The sequence below is a fragment of the Pituophis catenifer genome, unplaced genomic scaffold (genome assembly GCF_029215685.1).
Source record: "Pituophis catenifer annectens isolate HBS135680 unplaced genomic scaffold, rPitCat1.0.hap2 SCAF_6, whole genome shotgun sequence".
Lineage (NCBI taxonomy): Eukaryota > Metazoa > Chordata > Lepidosauria > Squamata > Colubridae > Pituophis > Pituophis catenifer.
Window position 1 is genome coordinate 20,629,108 of NW_027256886.1, and position 27,695 is coordinate 20,656,802.

At 37.5% G+C, this 27,695-nt stretch overlaps 1 protein-coding gene across 5 annotated transcripts in view; it reads right to left on the reverse strand.

Moving 5' to 3' along the window:
* Positions 1 to 2,979: 2,979 nt before the first annotated feature.
* SCHIP1 (schwannomin interacting protein 1) overlaps positions 2,980 to 27,695 on the reverse strand; it is a 158,587-nt gene continuing 133,871 nt past the window's right edge. For 3 of the 5 annotated variants that reach the window (XM_070945489.1, XM_070945492.1, XM_070945491.1), the window contains 6 exons: positions 19,924 to 20,041; positions 18,361 to 18,558; positions 15,182 to 15,305; positions 13,141 to 13,234; positions 9,914 to 9,964; positions 2,980 to 3,684 (listed from right to left, as the gene is read on the reverse strand). In XM_070945489.1, the coding sequence (XP_070801590.1) occupies positions 3,633 to 3,684; positions 9,914 to 9,964; positions 13,141 to 13,234; positions 15,182 to 15,305; positions 18,361 to 18,558; positions 19,924 to 20,041 (637 nt within the window). In that variant the 3' untranslated portion in view covers positions 2,980 to 3,632. The remainder of the gene's footprint in view (positions 3,685 to 9,913; positions 9,965 to 13,140; positions 13,235 to 15,181; positions 15,306 to 18,360; positions 18,559 to 19,923; positions 20,042 to 27,695) is intronic. The other 2 variants (XM_070945490.1, XM_070945493.1) reach the window with 1 other exon arrangement.

A 27,695-nucleotide genomic window follows, 5' to 3' on the forward strand; every position in this document is an offset into this window, starting at 1 on the left:
TTAAACACAACTGCATTATTTACGCTACTCAGATTGCCTTACAGATTGCGCAGTGGACGCTGACTCACTGGAAAAATTGTTATTCTATCACATCCTTCCAATAATAAGTGCAAATCTTTCTATCATACCCTCTAGGCATGTTCTAATTTTTTTGCAGGAGACAAAGCGGTATTATTATCAACATTGTAATGATTCAAAATCTCCCAAGTATTCTTACTTTTCAATCATGTCTACCTCCAGCTTTACCAACTACTGCTAAGGAGTGCTCCTGTTTGCTTAAACCTGATTAATTATAATTATTTTCTTTCTGCAGAATTGTTGGGGGGGGGGGGAAATGCAGATTTAATAGATACATTTCGATGTTATTTTGAATTACGAGTTCAATTGGTTCAAGCTCGAGTCCCAAAGCTCAAATTTAGCATTCCTGAATTTAATAATTCTAATCCAGAAATTTTCAATGCATTCTCCTCTTTATTTGTCTCTTCTCCCTTCATCTATCTTTTTTTAAACTGTTCTTTCATTGGTTTTGAGTCTTACCAACATGCTTATGTTATGTGTGCTCCTTGTCTAAAAACTCCTGACTTGATCCTTCTGTTTATCCTAACTTCGGCCAGGGTCTCTCTTTCCTGTATCTGAAGTTCTTGAAAGAATAGTTCTTTCTTCTCGCTTCACTTTTCTGCCAAAAATCTTATAGATCTAATTCAATCAGACTTTTATGCAAGATACTTCTGAGACTTGCCAAGTGTAGCTTCCTTACAAATGGGACTTGCAGCATGCCTCGTCTGTCAGATCTGATGAGATGGCAGATATAATTAGGTGTTATTTCAGTTAATCTGAAATAATGGCATGAAAGGTTTTAAAAGTCAAAATCAGCCCTTTGAACTGCACCTGGAAGCAAACTGGCAAGCAATGCAGCTCATGGAGCAGAGGTATAACATGTATCCTTTTAGAGGCACGCATAACTGCTTACGCTGCTGCATTTTGCACAGGCTGAAGCTTCTAGATTCTCTTTAAGGACACCCCATGTAAAGCACACTGAGAAGTTTAGTTTAGTTTATTTGATTTATATACTGCCATACTCCCGAAGGACTCAGGGCGGTGAACAGCCACAAAATAAAAACATAAATATAAAATTTAAAAACAGAATAAAACCGAATTAAACAATTTGGCCGAAGACAGATTTAAAACACCCCAATAAATTAAGAACGAATTAAAATTCGCGTTTTAAAAAGGGAAAAATTAGGTCAGGCCAGCCTGATGGAATAAAAAGGCCTTGAGAGCGCGGCGGAAGGTGCATAGATCCGGGATCCTCCGTATCTCCAGGGGGAGCTCATTCCAGATAGTAGGTGCACCCAGCTCCGACTAGTAATGCATGCAACTTGTGTACCACATGAAGTGGTGTAAAGGCCTTCCTCACCATAATTATCACCCGCTTTTTGAGCAGGAGGATCCCCAGATTGCACGCGACGTCTGTCTGAGGCAGCGCCAAACCCATCCAGCACCAAAGTTGGCACAGTCCTTGAACTGGCAGATCCCAAAACTCAAAGCCTGTCTTGACAGTGCTCAGCTGAAACCTATTGTTCCCCATCCAGATCATAACAGCTTCCAGACACTAGAAGACAACTTAATTTAAATTGGCAGGGTCAGAGATATATTACTGCCAACCCAGATATGTAGTCAGGAGCCTCTGACAGGGAGGTTGCTGTGCAGCAGGGAAGTGTGTGATGGAATATAGTCTGGATTTCCAAGAAGGATGGGTTGCTTTCCAGAATACAGAGGCAGTGGAATTTGTAAAGTTTGGTAAGCTAAACCAAAGGAAAATGGCTAAAATGGCTCTGCCCTAGCTATTCCCGGAGTACCTCTGTAGTTTTGCAAATAGTTGCTTTAGTCTAGCAAGTTGTATATAAGTGAAGACAATAAAGGAGACTACTCATAAGAAACTCCATGTGCCATTTTTGGTGCTTGGGGCCGATTTCACTTTTGCCAGACTAAAGCAACTATTTGCATAACTACAGATCTAGCTATGGGAATAGCTAGGTTTAAGCCATTTTAACTCTCTTCCTGCAGAAAAAGGCTGAAAAACAGCTTCTAGCCCAGAGCAGTAACTATATTGAATTCTACTGTATAGTGCAATATTAATGCAATATCAGGGGTTTTCAATTCAAGTGTATAGAATGTGAAGGATGTGTGTTTTTGTTTTATTTATTTTTTATGGATAACGTATACTGAAGATGGCATTTAATTTCATTGTACGAGGTGTAATGACAATAAACTAAACTAAACTAAACCCATTGTCTATGCTCAATGAATGCAGAGTAACAAAATGCAAATGTTTAAAATGATCGACAAGTACACAGATATTTTTTCTGGTAATGAAAATAATAGGATTTCATATATGGTGAAATATATACCATTTAAGTCATCACATTGTTCCCACTAATCAACATGAAGACGTCGTAGATAGAATATACCCTGGAACTATTTCTTCTAGGCATAACTTAAAAGGAAATACAAATAAAAGAATAATATATTTCATTTTACATATAATAACCGCAGAAAGGTTAGCTTTCGCGCAATGTTAGAGAAATACAAACATACCTTCCGAAGGTTTAGTAATTGAAAAAGTATTTGACTGTGCTGAAATGGGTAAATTAACAATTGAACTGAAAGGACAAATAGATTCGGAATACTACGCAATATGGGAGAAGTGATATAATTGGAGTAAGAACAGAAAAAGAAGAAAAGAAATAGACAAAATAGAAGTAGAATTAAAATGTATAGTAAAAATGTATAGAGTGTATTTGAATTGGAATGTTATGATATATATATGGTTGCAGTTCTGCATAAGATGAGTAAGATTTGTTGTAAAAATGCAATAAAAGTATTAATTAAAAAAAAACCAAGAAGACATTGTATGAAAGAAATTTTTAGTTTTTATTTTACATATTTATACATAAAACTTTCAAGGTAACTCTTTCAACCCAACTGCATGTTAAATAGCACATCTAAAAATGAACTTTCGGTAGTCAACATTCACAAAATGTTGAAAACTGAGTAAAATATATATATATATATTACTGAAAGCTACAAGTTCACTACGAGGCAGGCATGTATGTTTTTTCTTTTACTTGTATAGCACCTTCAAATTACAGTCTCATTTGTTTAAAACTATGGTGAAATGATAAAAAGTAGTCAATGGTAAAATACTGTTTTAACTTAAAAGTCTCTAAATAAACAAAAATAAAAGTTAAACTATCCTCCTTCTTTTCATGTTTGCAATGTTTATAAGTATTGTACATTTTGTTCTACAGTAAGATTATTGACATGTCCAATATTTAGTGGCACAAGTAAAAAAAATCCTAAACCAACAGCAAATAAATTAAAAAAAGCAATTAGGCCAGTCACCGGACATAAAGCTTCAGATAGTAGGGAGCAATTCACCAAGCACTCTTGTGCATCCACCATTGTTTTAAGGAGGGGTTCGTGCAGGGTTCCTGGTGCTTGGCAGATTGTGCCCAGAATCAATGGCTAACACGGATTTTTCATGTGCCAAGTGTAGAACATCAGTGTTTGTACAACCACAGAAGCAAAAAAGTTCGAGTCTGTGTTTTTTAGTTGGATGGCTTCCCATTTTATTTTGTTGGCATTTTCTCAGTCATGTGCTTCTGCTGACTTTCAGCATGTCTGGAGAGAAATGGAAAAAGCTATATTATTGCATAGAAACACAACAGAAAACATTTTTTTCCCATTTTAATGTAAAACAACTGTACAGAAGAATTATCTTGGGATAGGAAAGACAAAGAAGTTAGTCTTACACTGTATATTTATAAATTTAATACATACGTACCTATACCTATACGTATACCTATACCTACCTATCTCTCTCTCTCTCTCTATCTTTAAATGGCCATATCCCAAGATTACTGATTACTTTAAAATGTGTGTGTGTGTGTGTGTGTGTGTGTGTGTGTGTTTGTGTTTGATGCATTAATGTTAACACACATTTTGTTTTAGAAGGCTAAAGAGAAAAAACAGCTTTTGCTTTCTTCTTCCAGAGATTAATCTTGTTAAGATTCATAGTCTAGAACAACCCTTCATAGTCTAGAACAGGAGTGAGGAACCATGGCCCTTTGTGAACTTCAACTCCCAGAATTCCTAAGCCAGCCATGCTGAGTGTAAAGGTTCCGACTAACAAACCCAAGCAAATCAGAATTCTGAGGCCAAGCACTTCCTCAAAGAATTTCTTTATTTGGTAAATCATATCGGCACACTTGAAGGAAAGCCAACTCTGACTTTTCCCATGGTTACAGTATAATTAAAACCAGTAATGAACTCTTTGCCCCAGTGTCATTAGTTGTCACGTTGGTGGGCTTCTCAGGTATTCATCTCCTCCTTCCTCCATTGCCCAGGAGATGACCTTGGTTCTCACGAGAAAGCTCTATGTTGTATCTCGTAATATATTCCAACCTTCTCCCCCCCTCCCAGACAATGTGGTTATGTTGAATCAGGAAAATGGCTTCTGCCAGGTTTAGTTAGGTGTTGACACTGAGCCAACTATGATGCTGGCTCAGGAATTCTGGGATTTAAAAGTTCACAACTCATACAAGGGCCATGGTTCCCTACCCCTGGTCTAAAAGAATACCACTGCTAACCAAAATGCAACAAAACCACCAATAATGTAGAAGAACACGAGAAAGAAAGAAGTGTAGAGTAGCAGAGTAATAATGCGCCTGAAAGAAACTCGGGAAATCCAATTAAAATCCTTTCCTCTTCAATCTTTCTGACTTGTCTCAGCTTAGGTTTCACAGAGGTAGACAGGGGAGATAAAAGACACATTTTGTACCAAGGTGTTGCCTTGGATTTCATCTGGCCTTGACGTACCCTACATTATATCTGCTGCCAAATTGAAACTCATCCCAACCCCCCCCCCCCCGCTTCCAAGAAGATGAGAACAAAGAATCACTTCTCAGCCTTTTGGCTAAGATCAAGTGTTGTTTTCATGAGACTTGCGTAATCTTTGTCATCAAAAAGAAACAAGGGTAGAAATCATTTTTTACTTTCAGTTTCTTTTGCCTAAACCAATTTAAGAGCTGCTTTGGTGCTGTATGATCATGTTGGGCCATTTCATACTTTATTTCATCTATGAGGCAACCCTCTTCATCACGCAATGATAAAATCCAAAGTAAATACTGCACCCTTTTCCTTCTCATGAACAATAGCCTACTATGGTACCTATCAAAATTACCAGCAAGTTTGGAATAGTGCTGTTTCACTATTTTTTTCCTCCAACAAATACATTTATGGCAGAAATATTCTCAGGCCTGCTACATTTTGCTGCCGTTGAAGCGAATACCAGGAAATACACAGAAATTGTGGGTTTACAGCCTGGCTCCCAAACATTTTGATGTTTATGAGCCAAGAGCACATAAACATTAGCACTTTTATCTCAACAGGGGAGAACAACTTATGGCTCCAGGGCCACACCTATCCTCAGATAACTTCAGGTGCTTTCTCGAGACCAAGAGTGTCAAACTGACGGCCTCCGGGCTGGATGCATCACACGCAGGGAAAGCTCCGCGAAGGGAAATAACATCACAAAACATCACGTGATTGCAACATGACGAGGAGAGTTTGACACCCGTGCTCTACAATTATTCAAAGTTTGGACCACATTGTCATTTTTGAATATGAAAGAAATATTATTTAATTCATGGGAATTATTGCACTAACTATAGTTTCTTTCTTTACTAGCCCATCATTCTCCTTCATGATTGAACAAATGTTAAAATGCATTCACTGAAACAAAGAGACACAAAAAGAGAAAAAAAAATCTATAAAAAAATTATTAAGTTTGATGCTGGCTGGAGAATTCTGGGAGTTTAAGTCTACACTCCTTAAAATTTGAAAAACATTGCTTTAGAACTTTAACTGTCTGGAAAGCACGTGAAGCCTTAAAGCATATTGGAAAATATACAACTGTAGCATAAAGGCTACATTTTGCACTCTTTTTAAAGGAGTAGCTCCGCTCAAGATTGGCCCTAGCCAAAATGTATTTTCTGTCTATAAAAGTATATATCTGTCTACATCCACCCACCTCCATGCTTTGGAAATCCAGAATGTTTCGATATCTGTCTGGAAATGCATGAAAAGACACCAATGGTAAAACTGTATTGCGTATGTATTACTTAAAAGTGCATGAGTAATATACATTTTGGATGCTAGCACTGGAAATAACGCATCCCGATTTGACTTCAAAAAATGCCATGAATCAGGGATTCACACTCCTATGCTGCTGGACTGTAGTTATACAGTCATAGCCATAACAGTAGCCAAACATTTGGAAATAGTGACAAGAGGCATAGTATTAGACATACTTGTGCAGATTGCAGTCACATTTTGCTCATTTGATTATTTTGGAGGGAGGAGAGATAAGAAACACACATTACAGGTAGTGCTCTAGGTCAGGGGTGTCAAACTGAATTTCTTCAAGGGCCGGATCTGCACTGTAGTTCTCATCTGCTGGTCGGGGGTGGGGAGGGAGGAGATGGGATGAATGCCTCCTGCAACACTTTGCTGGCCAAAACAGGACATGGGAACCGCCCACGCCCTGTTTTGGCCAGCAGAGTGCTGCAGGAGGCCATCCAGGCTGAAAACGGGCCGCAGGGGGCCGAAAGTGCCCTCTGTCCCCATTTTGGCTGCCAGAAGCACTGCGGGCCGGTCCTTTGCTATTTTCAGGCCGGCCCTATGGGCCAGATTTAAGCACCCTGCAGGTCAGATCCGGACCACGGACCTTGAGTTTGACACCTCTGCCCTAATTACAACAGTAATGGAATCTGCCCATCACAATCATAACTTGTGCTGATTGTAAAGTGAGTTGGTCATATCACCAACTTGACTTTATGTTCCTTTTTGTGGTGGTGGTAAAGTGAATCATTGCAGCCGTGCAAATGGATGAATTGCTATGGGCACAATTTTGCTAGAAACCAGAAGTAAATGCTGCTTTTTGGCAAAACTATCATAAAATGTGATCATGTGATTGCAGGAAATGGCCATAAATGCAGCCCAGTTGCCAAAAATGCAGTCAGGGGACCATGGTTCCCACAACCATCAGAACTTCAAATCCAAGTCAGAAGTACCCTGCTAAGTGACCAGTTGTTAGTTGAGCACTACCTGTATTCATGGCTTTATCTAAGATTTTGATATATTGTTGAGTTTGGATGTTTTCACATCACTTTACAACTAATTTTGAGGAAACAATTTGCAAGATTATATCAAATTGGACTATTATTTTCATATTTATTTATTAAAATATTGCAGCTGCCAAAAACTTCAGGAAAAGGTTTCTTCCACTTCCTATTATCTAATAATTTTAAGTGGCTAGATTAAGTGGCTAGATACTGTAGCTTGTAAATTTTATGTTATTTTACAATGGAATATAGTTCCATCTCATGAATCTGATGCTTTAATAACTTGTAGCCTAATAATGTTAGCTCTCCCATCCTGCTTAGTACCTGTGTTTCTAAGTCCCAAAGGTGTTTTTTCCAAAAGATAAGTGGACTTTCTTGGTGTTTTCTCTGAAAATGTTTCACTTCTCATCAAAGAAGCATCTTCAGTTCAACTGAAGACGAGGCTTCTTTAGTTTTGAAGAAGCTTCTTGGATGAGAAACAAAACATTTGCAAAGAAAACATCAAGAAAGTCCAGTTGCCTTTTAGAAAAATCACCTTTGGGATAACCATGGCCTGGATGATTGAGAATTGAGCATGTGCACGAACTGTGCTTCTAAACTTCCAGTTTCGCTATACTGAGTTTCTATAAGAGCAGAGTTTCAAAGAGACCTATTTCCATTTAAGCAATTGTGAATAAATGTCTCCCTTGCAGACTTCCAGATTCAACAGGGAGTAATAGATGCTACTAGAGCAGTGTTGGCGAACCTCTTCGGCATGGGAGTGTCCACCAGAAACCAGAAGAGCAGCCACCTGGTGCGCATGCGCTTGCCAGGAAGATGATTTTCTGGTTTCTGGCGCACACGTGCACCGGCCACCTGGTGTTCCAGTTTCTGGCATGCATGCGCATGCGAAGACATGGTAGCTGGTGTGCATGCTTGTGCCAGAAACCAGCAGATCGTCTTCCCGGCATGCGCATGTTGGGTGCTGCTCTTCTGGTTTCCAGTGCTCCCTTGCGCGTGAAGACCAGCTGGCCGGCACACTGGAACCCAGAAGAGCAATGGGTCATGGCTCACATGCCCAGAGAGATGGCTCTGTGTGCCACTTCCAGCACACATGCCATAGGTTTGCCATCACAGTACTAGAGTATAGATGTAGTGTTTGTATGAATTCTCCTTTATCATTTTTAAGCATAAATCTTTGAACAGGTTACACTTTCAGCTCCAAACAAGACGAAAGGAAAAGGCGTCATTATAAAGCTCTTTAGCTTTTGTTTTTGTTTTAATTTAGATAGTAGCAACTGCCCTCTAAATTTTAACTCTCTAATGGGAAGTTGCTTTTTTTCAGAAGCTATTAGTAATTAAAGGGCACTTCTATTGAGATTGCAACAAGCGAATAGTTAAACAACCCTTTCCATGCAGCTATTCTTTTAAAAGTAAAATCTTTGAGATTGATATTTGCTACAAACCATTAAGAAATTTTCAGTGATATGCTTAATGTCTGTCCAGTTTTGTCCTTTGTAGCCACAGGTGTTTTTATAGCATTTGGAAAAATGCACTTCCAAATTTTGTCCATAGAGGGCATGCAATTATTTCTGTAGATATTACCCATTCCTTTTCTTACTATGTATCTGACTTTTTCCTCAACTTCAGGAAAACCCACATTATTATTATTATTATTATAAAAACTATAAACATATTAATGAAAATACTCAATTTTGAAACAGTGCAGTCTAATCTTTCCAGAGGCCTATAGATAAGAACCATTTGATCATTAAGTGCTTCAAAAATTGCTGAGAGAATATGATGTGTGCTCACCATATTTTACCAATAAGGCTCAGAAAGACATGCTTCAGTCATTCATCTCTAACCTGGCATTCTTCTGGTTATATTTCTATTATGATTTTCAGATATCCTGGCTATGCATATTAGGAGAGCTGCAGTTTCAACAACTTTGAAGGACACTTCGAAAATTGGGAAAACTAGCTTAGATATTTCATTGCCTATAAAATGTGCCCTTGCAAGTATTGACTTTAAGTTCAGATGGATTCAACTTCAAAATGAATGTCTTGATGAATCAAGATAAATCTATACTTCTTTTTTTTCAATATTCACAATTAAAATACAGCAGCCCGAAGTTTTAATGCAGAGAAATTATATATTTGAAAAGCATTTGGGTTAAAATAGGATGTGTTGTAAGTACAACTCTCTTTCTTCACAATTTGAAGTGATTTTTCACTCCAAATCCTTCAGATCTTTATGAAACTTAAGAGTTCAAAACTTCCTAGGTTCTCAGGCTACTATGTATAAATGTATTGGCAAGGGGGGTGGGGTGGGGTTTGAGAGAACAAGGGGCAATCTAAATGCATTTATCAAATTAGTCATCTCTAAATTACCCCGTCTAAACATTGGCTCCATCAAAAAGACCGTGTGGTTGAATAATCAATAGCATGACATCATAAATAAGCACTGAAGATACTGTGTGAATTTAAGTTCCTGGAATTTTGAAGATGTTAGATCAGTGGTGGAGCACACAATATTACATGGAAGAAAGTTAAAAGAAATGCAGACTAGCATATTTTGCTGTGAAATTACTACAGAGACTTTCTTAATGAGACAATCTGGGAAACATGAAAGTAATTGGAGCAAAGGACAACAAAGGGTTTACAAAGGGGAAAGAGAGTGAATATTGCACGAGGAGGGACGGATTAGAGAGATCTGGATAAACAGAGCTTTTTATTATATTTTACCTTGTCTGTAGCAATGGTGCTAAATTATCATGGCATTGATAGGGGGCCACACTGTAAGAGAAATATTACAGAAAAAAAAAACATAGTTGGGTTTGCTTTGGCTCATTTAAGTCTTGGTTTATAGATGATGAATTCTTCTCTTTTAGGATTAAAATCTATCAAAAATTGAGGTGAAAAATTCAGCCAGACCAAATTAATCAATTTCAAGTCATTGTATGCATCTATTGGCAAAAACCTATGAATTAATCACAGAAACGCAATATGTATATCATGTAATTTGTGAATTTCCCTATCACATGTCCACTTCTTTTTCCAGCAAATTCTATCCTCTATTTGATTATTTGGCACTATTACATGACTCTCCTCTTTAATCACTCAGAATTGGGGGAAAAAAGGTAAAGCTATCTTTAGAAACTTAACGTCATTGATCTTCTAGCCATTTCTGGGGTTATTTTGATTGATTTTGCTCCCTCAAGTCAAACAGTACAAAGTCATTTTCTATGGCCAGCCATGGTTCAATTCTTTAAATAATTAACAGCAGCCTTCTGGTTGGATGTAAAATTCATTAGTAAATATATGTCAACTATCCCATGAAGCAAGAAGTAGGAAACAAAGGAACTACATGATCTTTTTAAAAAGGTGATTTAGGGCTCATCCTCAAGTTACCTATGACATAGATGTCCCACTGTTTTTAGAGAGTTATGTCCTCATAAGATAGTTTACGTGTTATTCCCAACTTAATGCAGAAGGATCCAAATTAATCCTTACAGTTCCAGTTCTCAGTGGTGTTTTCCATCTGCTTCATCCTAGAGCTTGTATGATCTATGATACTTTATTCACTACCATGGTGATGATGTGGTTAAGGACAAGCGTTTGCTGACTCCCATTGGATTGTCAAGGCACACTGCTTATCTTTCAGTGACTACTGCCCTTCACAGCCAATTTAGCTTGGACTGAAAGAGAGGTTGGACACTGGGTTTCTGCTGGGGCAACTACCTACCTAATGCATGACCTGTGTTTTGTGAGCTCCTTATAGATACTAGTATACTATTCTTGTGAGAAACTGCTATTATTGAATTTGTGTTCAGCAGCTTATCAAAAGACTGTAACTAATCCTTAAAAAAGGGTTGCCAGTTGATTTTTCATGGATTCATTACAGGTTTTCTCTTATCAGAAGGATGTTGTTGGGTTATATTTGCTGTTGCTTTTATTTTGATGCGGGCGGGTGAAAAGAGAAGGGTGCCATTTTGCCTACTCCAATGCCATTTTCCGGTTGGGCTATCAGGATATTTCTGGTTGCCATCAATCACAGCTATTTACTGATAGCACTGCTCTCTCTTGCAGCACTTATTCCTTTGGTATATTTGGGATATACTGGGGTGAAATTCACAAAGAGTTCTCAAAAGTTTCCTCTTTGGGCCCAAGCAAAAGGAAGCTCAGTAAACAGCTGTCCAAAAATAGCACAGCTGACTGACTGAAAAGGTAGATGATGAGCCTCGGATAAAGTGGATGGAACTCTTTTTTGTGTGTAACCATAGCTTGTGTAACCTGCTTCACGCTGCATTCCTCTTTTGCTCTATTGACCTGGCAGCCATGACACTCATAAACCATGATTAGAAACAGTCTGGGTTTCAAGTTCTGGCTTTTTAAAGTAGTTTTTCAGAAGTTTACACAGTTCCTAGGGGCATGGATTGTTAAGGGGAAGACTTGCTTCTGCAAATCTGAGTCACGCTGGATGACTTTGTTGCAAAGCTGCTTTGACTCATCACTTCAGCTAAGCAAGAGGCAGGTAAAGCCTTCATCCCAGGCACCCACTATACTTGCCCAAGCCTGTCTTCCACACCTCCAGGTGAGTGACTGGGGAAGCCTGGAAAAGCTGGTTGGAAGGTGATGCAATATTAAGGGAACTCTCTAATTGCTGCTCTTAAATTGTCCAGTGATAAAAATGGAAGAAGCTGATAACTTGCAATCCCCAAAGTTGCACTGGTTATAGTTTAACAGTCCAGGCAGCCGAAGTATAGTAACACACTTTTCTAACAACAACTCGAGCATGCATATTAATGCAACTGTGAGAAAGAGCCCTTAGCAAGATATAGCAAAGTTAGGGGGAAAAAAACAATAGCGAGTTTATTGAGAAAGGGATGTGGCAGAAGTAGAAACCAACAACATTTGGCATTCTATGAGATGAACATCTCAAAACAGAACCTGCGCTTCAAGCAATTCTCTGACAACTTTTACTATTTCCCTGGCAACAAGATCTTCCCAAAGCAAAGGAGAGACAAAAACTGACAGAACTATTACACTAAAAGCAATTAGAGGAAATTCAAAGTGTTGGATTCTAAATTACAGATTGATTCAATGATTCAAGAAGCTCCATTAATAGCCAGATAGGGAAATATAAATCCCAGACAATTGTTTGATTGGCAAAATTTGCACTTCATCTTCTGATTTTAAAGGACAAAGCCACCCGCTAAATCAACACAAAATCAGGTACTAGTCTGGTTAAAAATAAAGTAGCAAAGCAAGCAAACAAACGCAGAATCAGAAACCTTGCCAGCAATAATGACACCCTTTACCAAACCTGATTTGTTTTCAATGTTCTAAACGTTCATTCCAAGAGAAAAGAGGGTATTTACCCAGACACCATTTTCTATCCAAGGAGGAATGGTAGGAGGTTTTTTTTGGTTGGGTGCTTCAGCCAAATTTGTTTGGTACGAACTGAAGATTAAGCATTGCAGCTTAAAGAGTGTCGTAAGTTAAGAGGATAGGTTTTTTTAAAAAAAATTAAATCCCCTCCCCTGGAAATTATTCCTTCCCATGGTATTTATTCAACCTCTGCCCTGAGTAAGAATTCTGGCGAAATAAAGCCTCTGCATGTTACTTTATGATATTGGTTTGTAAAATAAAATAGAAGCAAGCAGTCAAATAAGTGGGGCATGTGGTAGCATCATGGTGCTTGTTTCATCATTTTGATGAACTCTTGGCTTGCTGTGAATGCCACTGTTGTGTAGCCCTAAAAAACATAAGCCATTTCAACCTGAGAACTCATAGGTCTTAGAGATTTTTATAGCTTCTGGGATATGATCCAAGCTTTGCATTGATGAGAAAATAGTTTGAGGAATTCAGAACATTTCCTCCCACACAAGGTAGCAGCGACAGGTCATTGCCCCATCAAATGATTTTCATACAGGCCTTATCAACAGAACTTAATCGATACTGATACTAACCTGGTCAAGTCTTCAATGTCTACCAGCATTGCATCTTGCTCTGTGTGCAATTCATCTCGAATAAGCAGCAGTTGCACCAATTCTTCATTTAAACCTGATTTTGAAAAAGGAGAGGAGGGGAGGAATTTACCGTATTTTTCAGAATATAAGATGCACCGGACTATAAGACACACCTATCTTTTTTGATGAGGAAAGGAAAAAAAAGAAATCTGCCCCTGCCTCTGAGCAATTTTGCCACGTTGCAGCAAACAGCCTGCTTTACTTTCAGTTTTGTTTTCAGCATAGCTTGATTAGCATAAGGAAAAAAAATCTGCTGTGGCAATTTACTTCCTTGCAGCAAGCAGCAGAGGGCAAAACAGCTGAGAGCAAAACAGCTGAGAGTCGGGAGGCCAATCCAATCAACTTGCGCTAATTAGGCTGTGCTGAAGCTGAAAGGAGTTGTTTTTTCTTGCTGTTTGCTGCAAGGAGATAACTGCTGGGAGGCAGAGGCCAAAGGGTGGGGGCCAGTGGGTGGGCGGGGCTACATTTGGTGTATAAGACGCACCTAAATTTTCACCCCATTTTAGGGGGGGGGGAAAGGTGCGTCTTATACTCTGAAAAATACAGTAATTAGTTCTCTTCTGTCCCTAACATTTTGGATACTTTTAGCCACTGTGAGGCAGACTTTTGATATCTCATTCCAAAAAATATAATGGTTTCCATTAGTTTTTTTGGCTTGCATATAAATTAGGAAGGATGTGAAGTCATGTTTTAAGAATAGTGGGTAGCAAAAGACTGAAATAATACTGTTATAGGTCTCATGGGATAATCAAGGACAAATTTTAGAAGCTGCACAGAATCTTAAAATTGTTAAATTGTCAGGCAGTCAATGGAACATCTGGCTTTTCTTCAACTGAAGGAATTGATGGAAAATCCTCATGACTGGATATCTAAGGGACTAAAGTTGCATTTGCCACCAGCAGATTGCCAAGGCCAGAAGCTGCATTATCTAAGAGGTCATGCCCTCCAATTGTATTGGGACTAAATGTCTTGTGTTTTAATGCCAACCCATCTGGAGCTCCACATGACAGGAAAGACTGATATAACATGCAGCCCTGGCTCTACCGATACATGAAAGCAGCTATTGTTCTTACCATAACAGCTACTGATTTCACGTCAGAAGAAAATAACTAAAATGGATTCTTCACTCCCTAATTAGATAAAGGCCTCACAGTGTTTCCCAACCTGCTGTGCTCCATGTGTCAGGATTATAACTAATGTTGATAAGTTGCAGCCTCGCCAGAAGTTGAACCCCTTGCTGGCTTATTTATTTATTTTATTTTATTTTATTGATTGATTTGCTAGATTTATAAGGCTGCCCAGCCCAAACAATGTGTCTCTGGGTAGCATACCAGATAAAAACAAACAATAAAAGAAAAAAAAATCACATAGCACTAAAACATACACAATTAAAACATACACAACATAATGTATTTATGTAAAAATTCACAAAGTCTCCATGACAAATTGATTCCATTCTTTGGGATCAGAGTGGGAAATAAAAGTGACAGAAAGAATGCACTGGCAAATCATTAATTCAACCGAAAAGCTGAATTTGACCCCAAATTGTCTTTTACTCCCAGAAAAAAACCCAAGTTCTTTCATATAGGACTGGAAAAAAACCAGATGTATTGCTAGCCTAGAATTCATTTTTTTGTTTGGGGACACCTGCACTCTCTCCCATCATCCCATTAAATTGTATAATCTATTCTCCCACTTTAGGTGAGAATATTAATCTAAATTTATTACGGTAATTGTCAGTTTATTCAGCTGGAGATGAGAAGAACCCTAAGGAAGTCTGTATGCAAATCACAAAATAACAATTGGTTCCCAGGCTACTGGTAGACGCATAGTGTCCAATCATAAGATTTATTCTTATCTAGTATATCATTATAATCTTGCCATGGGGACAACGGAACCTAATGTACAGTACTTTGACCTTAAAATACTGTGAATAATAGCGAGACAAAGAAAAAAGGCAGAATAAGTATTTTCTACTTACTTTCTATCTGTGAATGTAGATCATTGACTATCACTTGTAGTTGCCCAATTGTCATATCTCTCAGGTCTGCGGGTTTTAAACTTCTTTTCATCAAGCATTCACTTATATGAGGCATATGTGGCAGCTAAAAATAACATTAAAACATTTAAGGCATGCATTAGTTTGAGCAGCACACTCTTTGTTTGCAATAATCAACTTCCTATATCAAAATAGTAGCAGTAACATTGATAATTTTTTAATATTATATTAAAAGTGTCTTGAATAGTGCACATACAGGTATCCTTGACTTACAACATTCATTTAGTGACCATTCAAAGTTACAATGGCACTGAAGAAAATGACTTATGATTATTTTTCACACTTACAACCATTACATCTCCATGGCCATATGATCACAATTCAGGAGTTTGGCAACCGGCATATGTTTATGGTGATTGAAGTGTCCTGGGGTCATGTGATCACCTTTTTGACTTTCTAATAAGCCAAATCAATGGGGAAGTCAGATTAACTTATTAATCGTGTTACTAATTTAACAACTGCAATGATTTAAATACTTGTAGCAACTGTGGCAAGAAAGGTTGTAAAATGGGGCAAAACTCACTTGACAACTGTTCTGTTTAGCCACAGAAATTTTGGGCTCAATTATGATAATAAGTCGAAGGACTACCGGGTATAATTTCTTAATTCTTTACCAGTGTACAGAATATACAGTCTTATAGAATTCTTTATTGCCCAATTGTGATTGGACACACAAAGAATCTGTCTCCGGTGCATAATAAAATAGAATAGGATAACAGAATTGGAAGGGACCTTTGAGATCTTCTAGTCCAGGGGTCAGCAACCTGTGGCTCTGGAGCTGCATGTGGCTCTTTCAACCCTCTGCTGCGGCTCCCCGTCACTCAAAAATATGCCTCACAACCGCCAATGTGTGACACCCGCCAGCACACGATTTATTGAGCTTTTCAAATCCCAGTAGGCCAACCATGGATAAATCCAAGAAAAGAAAAGTTTCAGAAGAAAATAGAACATTTAATTCAACATTTTGTGGCTAGTTTTGTGGCTGCTCAAAAAATAGTCAGGCGCGGGAAGTGTTTTGTGGCTCCCGGTGTTTTCTTTTCTGTGGGAAATGGGTCCAAATGGCTCTTTCAGTGTTTAAGGTTGCAGACCCCTGTTCTAATCCAACACCATGCTTAGGCAGGAAACCCTATACGCTTTCAGACAAATGATTATCCAATCTCTTCTTAAAAACTTCAAGTGTTGGAGCATTCACAACTTCTGGAGGCAAGTTGTTCCACTGATTAATTGTTCTGTCAGAAAATTTCTCCTTAGTTCTAGGTTGCTCTCAATGTACACATAAAATAAGCTCTCAATGTACCTACAACAAAGTGATAGGTCATAGTTACAATCATTAATCATAATGATTAATTATAGGGGAAACTCCCTATCCACCAAAACTACATATTGAAGCCATTCACACTTGCAACAGTATCTTATGGTACTGTACTTAATGAGCCATACAATTTTAGACTGGATAGGGAAGAGAATCTGTTCTATGAAACAGGAAAATGTAATGCATAAACATCCAGCATGGCAAAACTGGCATGGGCAAGAAAAATTTGAAGGCTTGGAAAATGTTATCTTCATTATCCCCTTTGTCTCACCACTTTCGTTTAATACCTAAAAGGCCAGCATTACTACAAGTAGTCCTTGACTTACAATCTGTCACTTAGCGATTGTTCAAAGTTATCATGTACCCTGATAAAGGGACTTATGACCTGGATTTGAATGTCTTTTTCAAATGACCTGGATTTGAATGTCACATGAATGCATTTTCAGCACTCAGCAACTGGCCCACATTTGCGGATATGTGCAGTGTCCCATGATCACCTGAAAATTTCTGACATTTTTTGCCAGAGCATGGTAAGATTTTTTGACGTTTTTGCCAGAGACTTCTGGCTTCCCACAAAAACTACTCTATAGTGAACAATGGTTTCTTGATTCTATACCGGTGTACAGAATATATACAGAATTCTTGATTCTATACCGGTGCTTTACTTTACAACTGTATTTGCGGGTTCAATTGCAGTTGTAAGTTGAGGAATACATGTAACACAAGCTGATAATGTCTTAGACATTACCTAATGTCTCACATAATGATTGTCAAAATATGCAACTGGAAACATTACAGGTGGATATTGTGTCTGTCTGGAAGGAAATCAGGAGAGGGTGCTGTTTGCATCCAGGAATTAATACTATTCAATGAATTATAGAAATTTCCCCCCCATCCATCCATCTCCTAGGGGACATTATCTCCAGAGGAAATAAGTAGGTGAAAGGCAACCGTCCCGTTGCAGACGCCTGTGTTCTCCTTCTATGTCAGCACTAGGACAAATGCATCTTGACGTGCTGACATCTAACTGATCCAGAAACTATGTTCCTAGATACTTTTCTTACTTAGTTTCAGCAATTGCTGAAAAGACAGAAACAAGATTGCTACTGCAGTTCATAAGATTGAATTGCAGTGCCCAATCTGTAATGACACAAAATTTGTTTGCCTTTATTCTGATATATGAAATACAGTTCAAGTGCAGATGGTACTAGGATTATAACAGCAATTGGAACCAATATTTCCTTTACTAAGTTATGTGGTCATAAAGCACAACGTCATTTGACCTTACTGCTTAGCAATGGCAATCCCCATTGCCATTTTTAAGTGAGGATCGACTATCATTAAATGAGGGCTACTATGAGAGCAGGCAAGACTTAACAGGAGTGACTTGCTGGATTCCCCGTTGCCTTTGCTTGTGGGAAGCTGGCAGGGAAGGTTACAAATTGTGATCATGTGACTACAGTGCATGGCAACCATCGTACATGAAATCTGGTCACCAGGAGCCCAGAATGTGATCACATGACTACAGAAACTTGCAATAGCTGCAACATTGTGGACTGCTTGTAAGTCCCTCCCATTCAGTGCTTTTGTAACTATGAATGGCCGTTGAACAAATGGCTGTAACTTGAGGAATAACTGTACATTATTTTTTAAAACATATTTGAAGTCTACAAAAAATAACACATGCACTTTAATTTATAAATACTTCCCTCCACAAAGGTCATTACGGAAAGTTGGTAACCCCAAAATGTAAGGAAACGATAGGCATGAATTTTTATGTGATACATACAAGATCAGCTACTGGAGATTTTTTCCTATTCTGTTTTTCCACCTCTACTTGCATTTTGGCCATTGGCTTTGCCATCGCCAGAGCCATTTTGGCTTCAGCTTGAAGTTTCTTTTGTCTTGTGAGAAAATCCATATCATCCAAGGATTCAGATTCCTCCTCAGTAGTATCTCTGTCAGAATAGGAAGAGCTCTGCTTGCTCTAAAAAAAAATGTAAATGTAAAATAAGCATAGACATGTCTTTTTCAAGATTCCACCTACCGATATAAAAAAGGATTACTTCATTTTGTAATTACGCAATATATATACAAATAAAAAAGCCAAACATTGATGTAGGTAATATAAGTGGGCAGCACAATTATATATGTGTGTATGTACATGTACATGCACAAAGTTATTTTTGGCAAGAGATAACTGAAGCCTCGTTTTCTTCTTTGAGTTTGTTATCTCTGCCCTCTTTTTTCTATTTTTCTTTAGAATAGTTTGTCTTGTTGTTTTAAAGTGTTTTAAAGTTTAACAATCTGTAAGCTGCCTACAGTTGCTGGGGATCAGGCAGCACATAAATAAATGAATAAATAAATAGAACTAGATTCTTCCATAGCATTTGCACCATCCAATAACTCGTGATGGATTGCAGTGGGTAGGGCCACATCAGAGAAAATCAACAGGGCCAGGAAGTACATGGGAGTCACATCCAAAATGAAAGTCCCATGTTTTATTGAGAAATTTAATCATAAAGGACAAGTATTGAATATTATTTAAAACATACTTAAATGTCACTGTCAAATTTAGACAGCACATTGTGCATCTCTATTCTAGAAGTAGAGAGCTTAGAATAGAGTTCCCCAACATTTCTGGCTTTGTGGACTTGCGGGGGGAGCGGATGGTTTGCGGAAGTGGCCGGCAAACATGTGCGTAGCTCCATTTGTGTCAGTGGCATGCATGCGCATCTACTGCTCACGCAAATGGAGCGCGCGCATACACTCATCTGCTGCTTGTGCAAGTGACGATGTACATGTGCATGCTCACAGCATTTTTTTACAGCCCAGTTGCAAACCCCTCAAGGCCCACTAGTGGGCCACTACCCACAGGATGGGGACGCCGGCTTAGAGGGCTGTATAAGGCCTCTCTGTTGCCCATTACTGTTTCAAAACATTATTAGGACTGGATTATGGACAAACCACGCCAGTCAAGAGCAGCTGTCCTTGCCATGCATGTAATTTCTAATGAAAATTGATGCCACTAGAAAAGATACTCATCTTTTATACTGGCATTTCTCAATCTCAGCAAGTTTTAAAATATGTAGACTTTTAACATCCAGAATTTTCCAGCAAGCAACTGTGGGAGTTGAAGCTCACACATGTTAAAGACACTAAAGCCAAGCAACATGATTTTATATGCTCAAACTACATACACCCAAATGCCTTGAATAAAGTCAGTGTTTAGTTTGCCAAAAAAAGTATTGCATTAAAAGTATATTGAAACGATGATGGAAGAAGGTGGTTTACCCTTCCCAACATTTCTGAAGGATCTACACGTGCTTATTAGATCAACAGCAGCACTCACCATAGGAGATAAAGGGGTATCTAGACTAGTTTCAGTCTTGCTGTCATCAGCATCACTATCTTTGTCACTTCCACTGTCATTGACAAAACAAATTTGTAAATTCATCCCACTCTGTAACCTTGAAAAGAAAGAGAAAGAGTGACAGCTATCATTTTCTGCAGGGATACTAGATGCATTTAATCACTGTAAAGTGTAGTTAAACAGGATTATTTCTAATCTTAAATATTTATACTCAAAAGCTACATACTTTACTGCTCATACATTTAAATAAAATCCAATTGGAGGCTGATTAAATTATATGAAATTGCTAAAAAGGTTAGATTGGAATAATTATTAAGAAACAAATCTATAACAGAAGACTTTTAGTTCCAGATACAGCTTTTCCTGATATTTGTTATCAATGGTTATTAAACCAAACCAAACCAAATCAAATCTTTATCACAGTCATAGGCCAGCATAGGAAGGAAAAATACAGTTACTAATTATACAAGTTAATAAATTAATATCTATATAACCAAAAATAAAAAAACTATAAAAAGGATAAGTAAAAATATAAAAACCATAAAAATGAATATATGTCTAACTAAACCTACTCATCATAATACAAAATTCAACTAACAGATCAAATACCCATTAAGACTGCTTTGAAATCTATAGAAGAATATTTTTAGTTGTAGCTATTACATCCTTTCCCGATATCTAGCTGAATCAGTACAGGTAGTCCTCCACCTATGATCACAACGGAACCCAAAAATTATGTTGCTAAGTCAGACATTTGTTAAGTGAGTTTTGCCCCATTTTACAACCTTTCTTTGTTGTTAAGTCAATCGCTGCAGTTGTTAAGGTAGTAACACAGTTAAGTGAGTCTAACTTCCCCATTGACTTTGCTTATCGGAAGGTCACAAAAGGTGATCACAAGATCCTGGGACACTGCAATAGTCATAAATATAAGTCAATTGCCAAGCCATCTGAAATTTGATCACATGACCATGGGGATGCTGCTACAGTCATAAGCGTAAAAAAAGGTCATAAATCACTTTTTTAGTGCTGTTGTAACTTGGAATGGGCATTAAGCAGTGGTGAAATCTAAAATTTGTTACTACCGGTTCTGTGGGCGTGGCTTGGTGGTGGTGGGTAATGTGACTGGGTGGGCGTGGCCAATTTTTTTTTTTACTTTTAAAACCATTTTTTCTACAACCTCTTTGGCGAAGAGGTTGTAAAAAAATGCTTTCAAAAGGCTCTGCCAATCCCAGCTGAGTTGCCTGAGAGGCTCTGCCAATCAGGCAACTAACTTGGATCATCAGGGTTTTTTTCTTTTAAAAGCCTTTGACGATTCCAGCTGAGCTGCATGATCATCAGAGGCTTTTTTTTTTACTTTTAAAAGCATTTTTTGGGCCGAAGAGGTTGTAGAAAAAATGCTTTTAAAAGTAAAAAAAAACCTCTCTGATGATTGTGCGGCTCAGCTGGGCATGGGGGAGGGGCACGGATTTTTGCTACCAGTTCTCCGAACCACCCGCCTCCATCGCTACCGAATCGGGCAATCCGGTCCGAACCTGGAGTATTTCACCTCTGGCATTAAGTGAACCGTTGTTAAGTCGAGGTCTATCTGTAGTTTTAATACAGTGAATTCAGCAATTGAAATGCAGGAAAACAAGTTAGAATAAATGTCACTATGCTCTGTAAAATTATCATCTTGGATAGAGATGGGTATCTAACAGCCAACATTTGAACTTTAAATTTTATCGTCAAGTCCGCACACCAAAAGATAGGCCAAATAATCCATACTTCAAAAAGTAGGAAAAAGAAGTGAGCAAGACAGTGATTAAAATAAATAGGAGTAGCTTCCCATATGTTGATAATTTTTTCATGTCACATTACAAAATAAAATTCTGTAGTAATGAATTTTGCTGCAGAGACTACATCAGTGCTTCAAAAGATCACATCTGGCCTTCAGGGTTCACTAATGTTTTACAGGATTAAGTATGTCTGTTTATCAAAAGGGAAGAATGCCAACTTAAATACTTAGACATAAAAATAAGAGAAAAATATATTGCACAGTTCTTTATACCAGAGACATAGCTGCAATATAAAATAATGTGGGATTTCAAACAATGAGAAGACTAATCTGTTTGGTTTCAAGGGAGATACGAAAATACTACATTTCCAATGAAATATTTGTCTTTTTCTTCGGAAAAAGCTTTGTAAATTGGTTTATATATTCATTTTAAACATGATTCAAAATCATGTGATTTTGAAATTAAAATATATATTGTGGCAACAAAAACTTAATATAACCAAATGCTGTCATATAATCAAATTAAGATAGCTACTTGGAGACAAGCAATGGGAAGTTCTAAAATACAATTGTTGGAGTCTTGAGTTCAGCAGACAGAATTCTGTTTGGCTTTATTTTAAATGTTTATTCATCAATAATCTACAATAATAATATAAAGACACTTACTGATGAAGAAATCATTAAGAAAATGATGGATTGTGCTGAAATGAGTAAACTGACATTTGAAATAAGAGAGCAGGAAGATAAACAATATTACTTGATTTGGGACTTATTTTATCAATGGATGGACACATGGAGATAAATATATAACAAGTAGATATTGAAATAAATTAAGTGGAATATTTTTTATGAAAATAAGCTTTGGATGTATTATGATATTTTGAAGAGAAGAGGGAGCACAATAGGATGTTAACTGATTGATACACTGTCTGTAATTATTTGGAATGATGATGTTTTTATGTTTTATTTTTGTTTTAAAATAAAAAAAAGTGATTTGGAAAAAAAATAATCTACAATAATAATATAATTATTATAATCTATTTTATAAATTGGGAAAAACTAATATTCCATGTATAATACTTAGTGGTCTGAGTGGTGTAATTCTAATATTAAGAATTAAACCTTTTAAGTGTGTTTACAGGTTAATTTTAAAACTGATTTTAATTTCCTTTTGACTGTAAAGCACATTTCCTTTTAAAGGTGTTGGATTTCAACTTGCAGCACTATAACCAGCACTGAAATTGAAGTTCAACACATTTAGAGAGAAAAAGTTAGCTAACACTAAATTAAGGTAATATCACCTTATAGTGAGTTTGAGTAACTATATTCCCTGCTCTTTTTATCTATTCCTACATCTTAAGTAGAAGGGATTTCTGCAAGACAAATTGCTTGTAGTTTGATTTACAATTATTGAACCTTAAAAAAAAAAGAAAAGCAAACTCATGCCTGTTATGAAGAGACCTTATCATTAAGTGTTGTACCAAAGATTCTTGACAAATGTATCTTTTCTTTTATGTACACCGAGAGTGTATGTACCAAGACAAATTCCTTGCATGTCCAATCACATTTGGCCAATAAAGAATTCTATTCTATTCTATTCTATTCTATTCTATTCTATTCTATTCTATTCTATTCTATTCTATTCTATTCTATTCTATTCTATCCTATCCTATCCTATCCTATCCTATCCTATCCATTCTATTAAGCACCTCTTAGAAAAATGAAGTAATTTACTAGATGAGCATATGAAATACATTACCAGGCCATAGATAAGCTAAACCTGGAATGTTAAATATTGTCCTAATTTTGACAGAAGGAAGGAAGAAATTACAATGGTGTTGAAAACAATTTACCTGCAGCAATAATAAAAAAAAATACAATCACTTCTTAGACACATAAACAAATGCTTTAGCCACCATTCCTGCTATCTAAACCAATCCTGAGATCAACCACAAGATGGCCTGTAGTACTTTCTGCAATTTGCAGCATTGATTTATGTTGCAGTGGAATCTACATACATATTAAAGGATGTACATTTAAAATTCAACAGTCAGACATCTATTTGTGTTTATAGAGAGGCACCTGCTAAACCATTATTAACTTGCATGTGAGGCAGAAATAAAGCAATATTTTTTAAAAGACATATTTCAATACTACATGGTGCTGGCCTACTACAAAACAATTGCTCCACAAAACTGTTTTTTATGCTCTTATCATTCTGAATATCTGGACTTCTATTCAGCCTTCTCACAATAAATCCTGAATTGAGTGATGTCAAGACATAAAACAATTAAGTATAATTTATAGCCACAGATACATAGTAGGTTCATGCTTTTTCCAGGCATATATGTAATATTCATGTAGGAATCATAATTTATAGGAAAATTATTCCAAATTTATTCTTTCATTAAGAACTTGAAATACGATAGACAATGAAAGTAATCACCAAGCAAAGACATAATAAGCATATGCTTTGATTTATATTATTCCTTGATAGCTCCCCCTCACCCCAAAATTTAATTTTGTATTACTCTTCATGCAGAAGGACAGTAAAATATTGCTTTCCATTTACTTTAATGCTTCTTTGGATGCATTATTAATATGTAATATATAATGAATAATTATATGCATATTTTTATGCTATGCCCTTTTCTGCTGAACAAGGTTTCCAATGGATATTAGATCTAAATTTTAAGCCTTAGGGCATAAATTACAGATACCCAGGGATTGTGTCTTTGTTCTAGTATTGTTTGCAAAGAGAAATACCATTAGGCTAATTTGTAGCTTTTTTTGCATGAGGCATAATATCCCTGACAAATGTGTAAGCACATTCTTAATTCCAGGTATGAAGTAAGGCAATTTAAAGACTTATCTGTAGTCCTAGTTACATTTACATGGGAATAAATTCATCAAGTTTAATAGAAATTAGTTCTGAATAAGTCTACATCTTGGGTCAGTCCTTTAAAAGCCCATATAGTTTGACATTCTGCGTAACACAGTCAATATCAGCAAAGTCACAATGTTGAAATGAAGCCATGGTCCTCTCTCACAGTTCCCCCCCCCCCCCAAAAGCTTGTTTCTAGAGGTACTAGCAAGAGAAACAGCATTTGCAGATCTAATCTCCATGTATTTTTCTAGTCCCCGTTTAAAACTTACTTGGGGACATCATCAAACCTAACTTTCACAGTTCAATTAATTGTTCCATTATACTACCAATGTGATATATGGTTATGGCTGCTGTTCTTCTGGTTCACCATTTAGCTAACAGATTACTGAATATTCAGGAGAAATTCACTGGATCAGAAAATATTGACTTTTAGAGTGACTTGAAAGATTTATGAGATCCAGAATGTGATCTTGAAGAAACTGACCTGGTGTATGTTATCAAAATCTGGGCAAAAATGTAAGTGTCAATTTGATTGAACAATAATGGTCAGGGATTCAAGGACAAGGGGAGAAATAATTGAGAACAACATGAAATCATAGAATATTACAGAATATCTTGTCTGGCAATTTCATACAAGTGTTTTTTTGTAATAGCATAAAGCAGAACTGGGATTCTGTTGTATATTGTCCAACAACCTTACTACCTAAACTTGTTTCGGAGGCAGGGAGACATGTCCATCCCAAATAATTGTACCTGAGTATTTAACATCCTTTGGTTTATAATTTACTTATTAAAATATTTGTTTTTCACATGCTTTGAAACCTCTGTGTTATGAAAAAAATCATTAAAACACAAATCAACAATAGCCTGTAAAATAGAGCAGACAATGAAAGACAGCAGCAAAAAAGTCATAAAATAGTCTTCCAAGCTATTTTTAATAATCTATTTTGAAAGAAAAAATAAATAAATAACACAAGCACATTGTGGCACAATTACATGAATAAAATTGCAATCTAAAATGCTTTCCATTTTTGCTAATTATATTAAGCTGCCAAATATAACGAGTAAACATTTAGTAACAGAAAATTCTAAAACAAAATGTAATCATTTAATTGCTTGTTGGTTTCTTGCTCTAGAGCAGGGGTGTCAAACTCAAGGCCCATGGGCAGGATCCGACCTGTGTGATGCTTAGATCTGGCTGTCCTGAAACTAGCAAAGTACTGGCCCATGGTGCCTCTACCAGTGAAAATGTAGCTCAGGCGGGGGTGGGGGGCTGCGCATGTCCCCCAGCTCCATTTTTGCTGGCAGAGGGCTGCAGGAGGCTGTCCAGGCCAAAAACGTCCGCCCTTCCCTGATCATTGTTTTCGCTGGCACAGGGCTAGCAAAACAAACTAAAAACAAAACAAAAGAATAAATGTTTCCCCTTTTGCACTTGAGCATACAAGAAGGGGCAGGAAAGGAGAGGAAAGACAAAGAAAAAGAAGAAAATATGGGAAGAGAGCAAGGAAGGAAAAATAAGGAAAGAGGGGAAGGAAGAAGAAAGGAGAAGGAAAAATAAGGGAAGGAAGGAGGGAGGGAGGGAAGGAGGGAAGGAAGGAAGGAAGGAAGGAAGATGAGAGTGAGTGAGGGTCTGAGGAAAGTCCTGCCTTAGCGCTTGGCCACAACTGGGGCCCCCAACAAGAGTGATATTGAGCTGGCCATGCCCACCTTGGCCATACCCACCCCGTATTGTGGCCCGCCAGTGGCCTGCGCAGCTTGTGGCTGATCCCGATGAGGAAGAGGCTGGTGTGGTGTGGTGTCGTGCCAGCAGCCTGTGCAGCTGGCGCTCGCGTCGGACAGCTAGGAGGCTGAAGAGGATGTGGTGCCAGAGGCAGAGACTCAGCCAGGGCCTTCAGAACCTCCAGAGGTTCCTTCAAATGCAGAGAGTGAAGTGCTCGAGCACACAGGGCTGCCAAAAGGCAGGAGTGGCTACTCAGGAGGAGGAGGTCTCCTCAAAAGTAAGGCTTGGGGCTAATTGGCCACTCCCTTAGCCTATTTAAGTTGCACGCAGTTAGCAATTGTTGCTGGAAACAACATTTAATTATTACGCAGCACATTTTGGAGAATGAGTTTCTTATCACATCTTGGTTTCTGGACTGGTTGCCAACCTTTGTCAGACTTTGTTTATTCTTTGTACTTTATAGCAGGCTGATAAGGACATTTGCACTGAAAGCCTATTTTGAAAGGAGTCTGTTTGTAATAAACGGAGTTTTTGGAGCTTGGTGTGTGTCACACTCCTTGGGATCCGGAGCTGGGGCAGAATATTCCGGTCTCCCGAGGTTAAACACAACCCTGATGCGGCCCTCAATGAAATAGAGTTTGACATCCCTGCTCTAGAGGAATCCCTGAAACTTGGGGAAATCTAGTTTTAACTCTAAAAATATTCCAGTTTTCCTGGAATAGTAAGAGCCTAGAAGTTATTCAATCTAAAGTAAGAATTTGTGTGCGTGTATGGCTACATAGAGGTAGCCAATGCTATGTTTATTGCATTCAGATGTTACTGTAGGAGAGATCATATTACTCATGTAATGCTGTTGTGAAGGTCAAAGGCAAGTTACCATCTTGTCTTGACTGATCCTTTGAATCCTTCTCAAGCAGATGCAACCTACTTAGATTCAGATGATGAGAACACAGCTCTTGGATAGCAGTGTCTGGGGAAGATTTCTTGCAACATTTTGTGGTAACAGAAAAAAACCCAAGAATGATATCAAGACTCAAGATTGCTATTTATGGGATTAGATTGAATTAAATCCACCACAGTAGAAAACCCCTGTAAATTCTTCACGTCCTGAATTATTATGTTGCAATCCAAATATCACTGACTATACAGCAAAGCAAATATACAATATAATAATACAATGTCAAAAGCCTTGTGACCTACATTGGGAGTTCAATTTATATCAGGACTTAATGTTCTGAATATTTTTAGAGCTTTAAATATTGCATGATTAATAAAATATGCTACTGGCATTATTTTTAAAATATTTATATCTTGTCTCTCAACCTCAAAATGGCTTCTGGAAAAGAATAGAAAGGCACATATTTTTCATC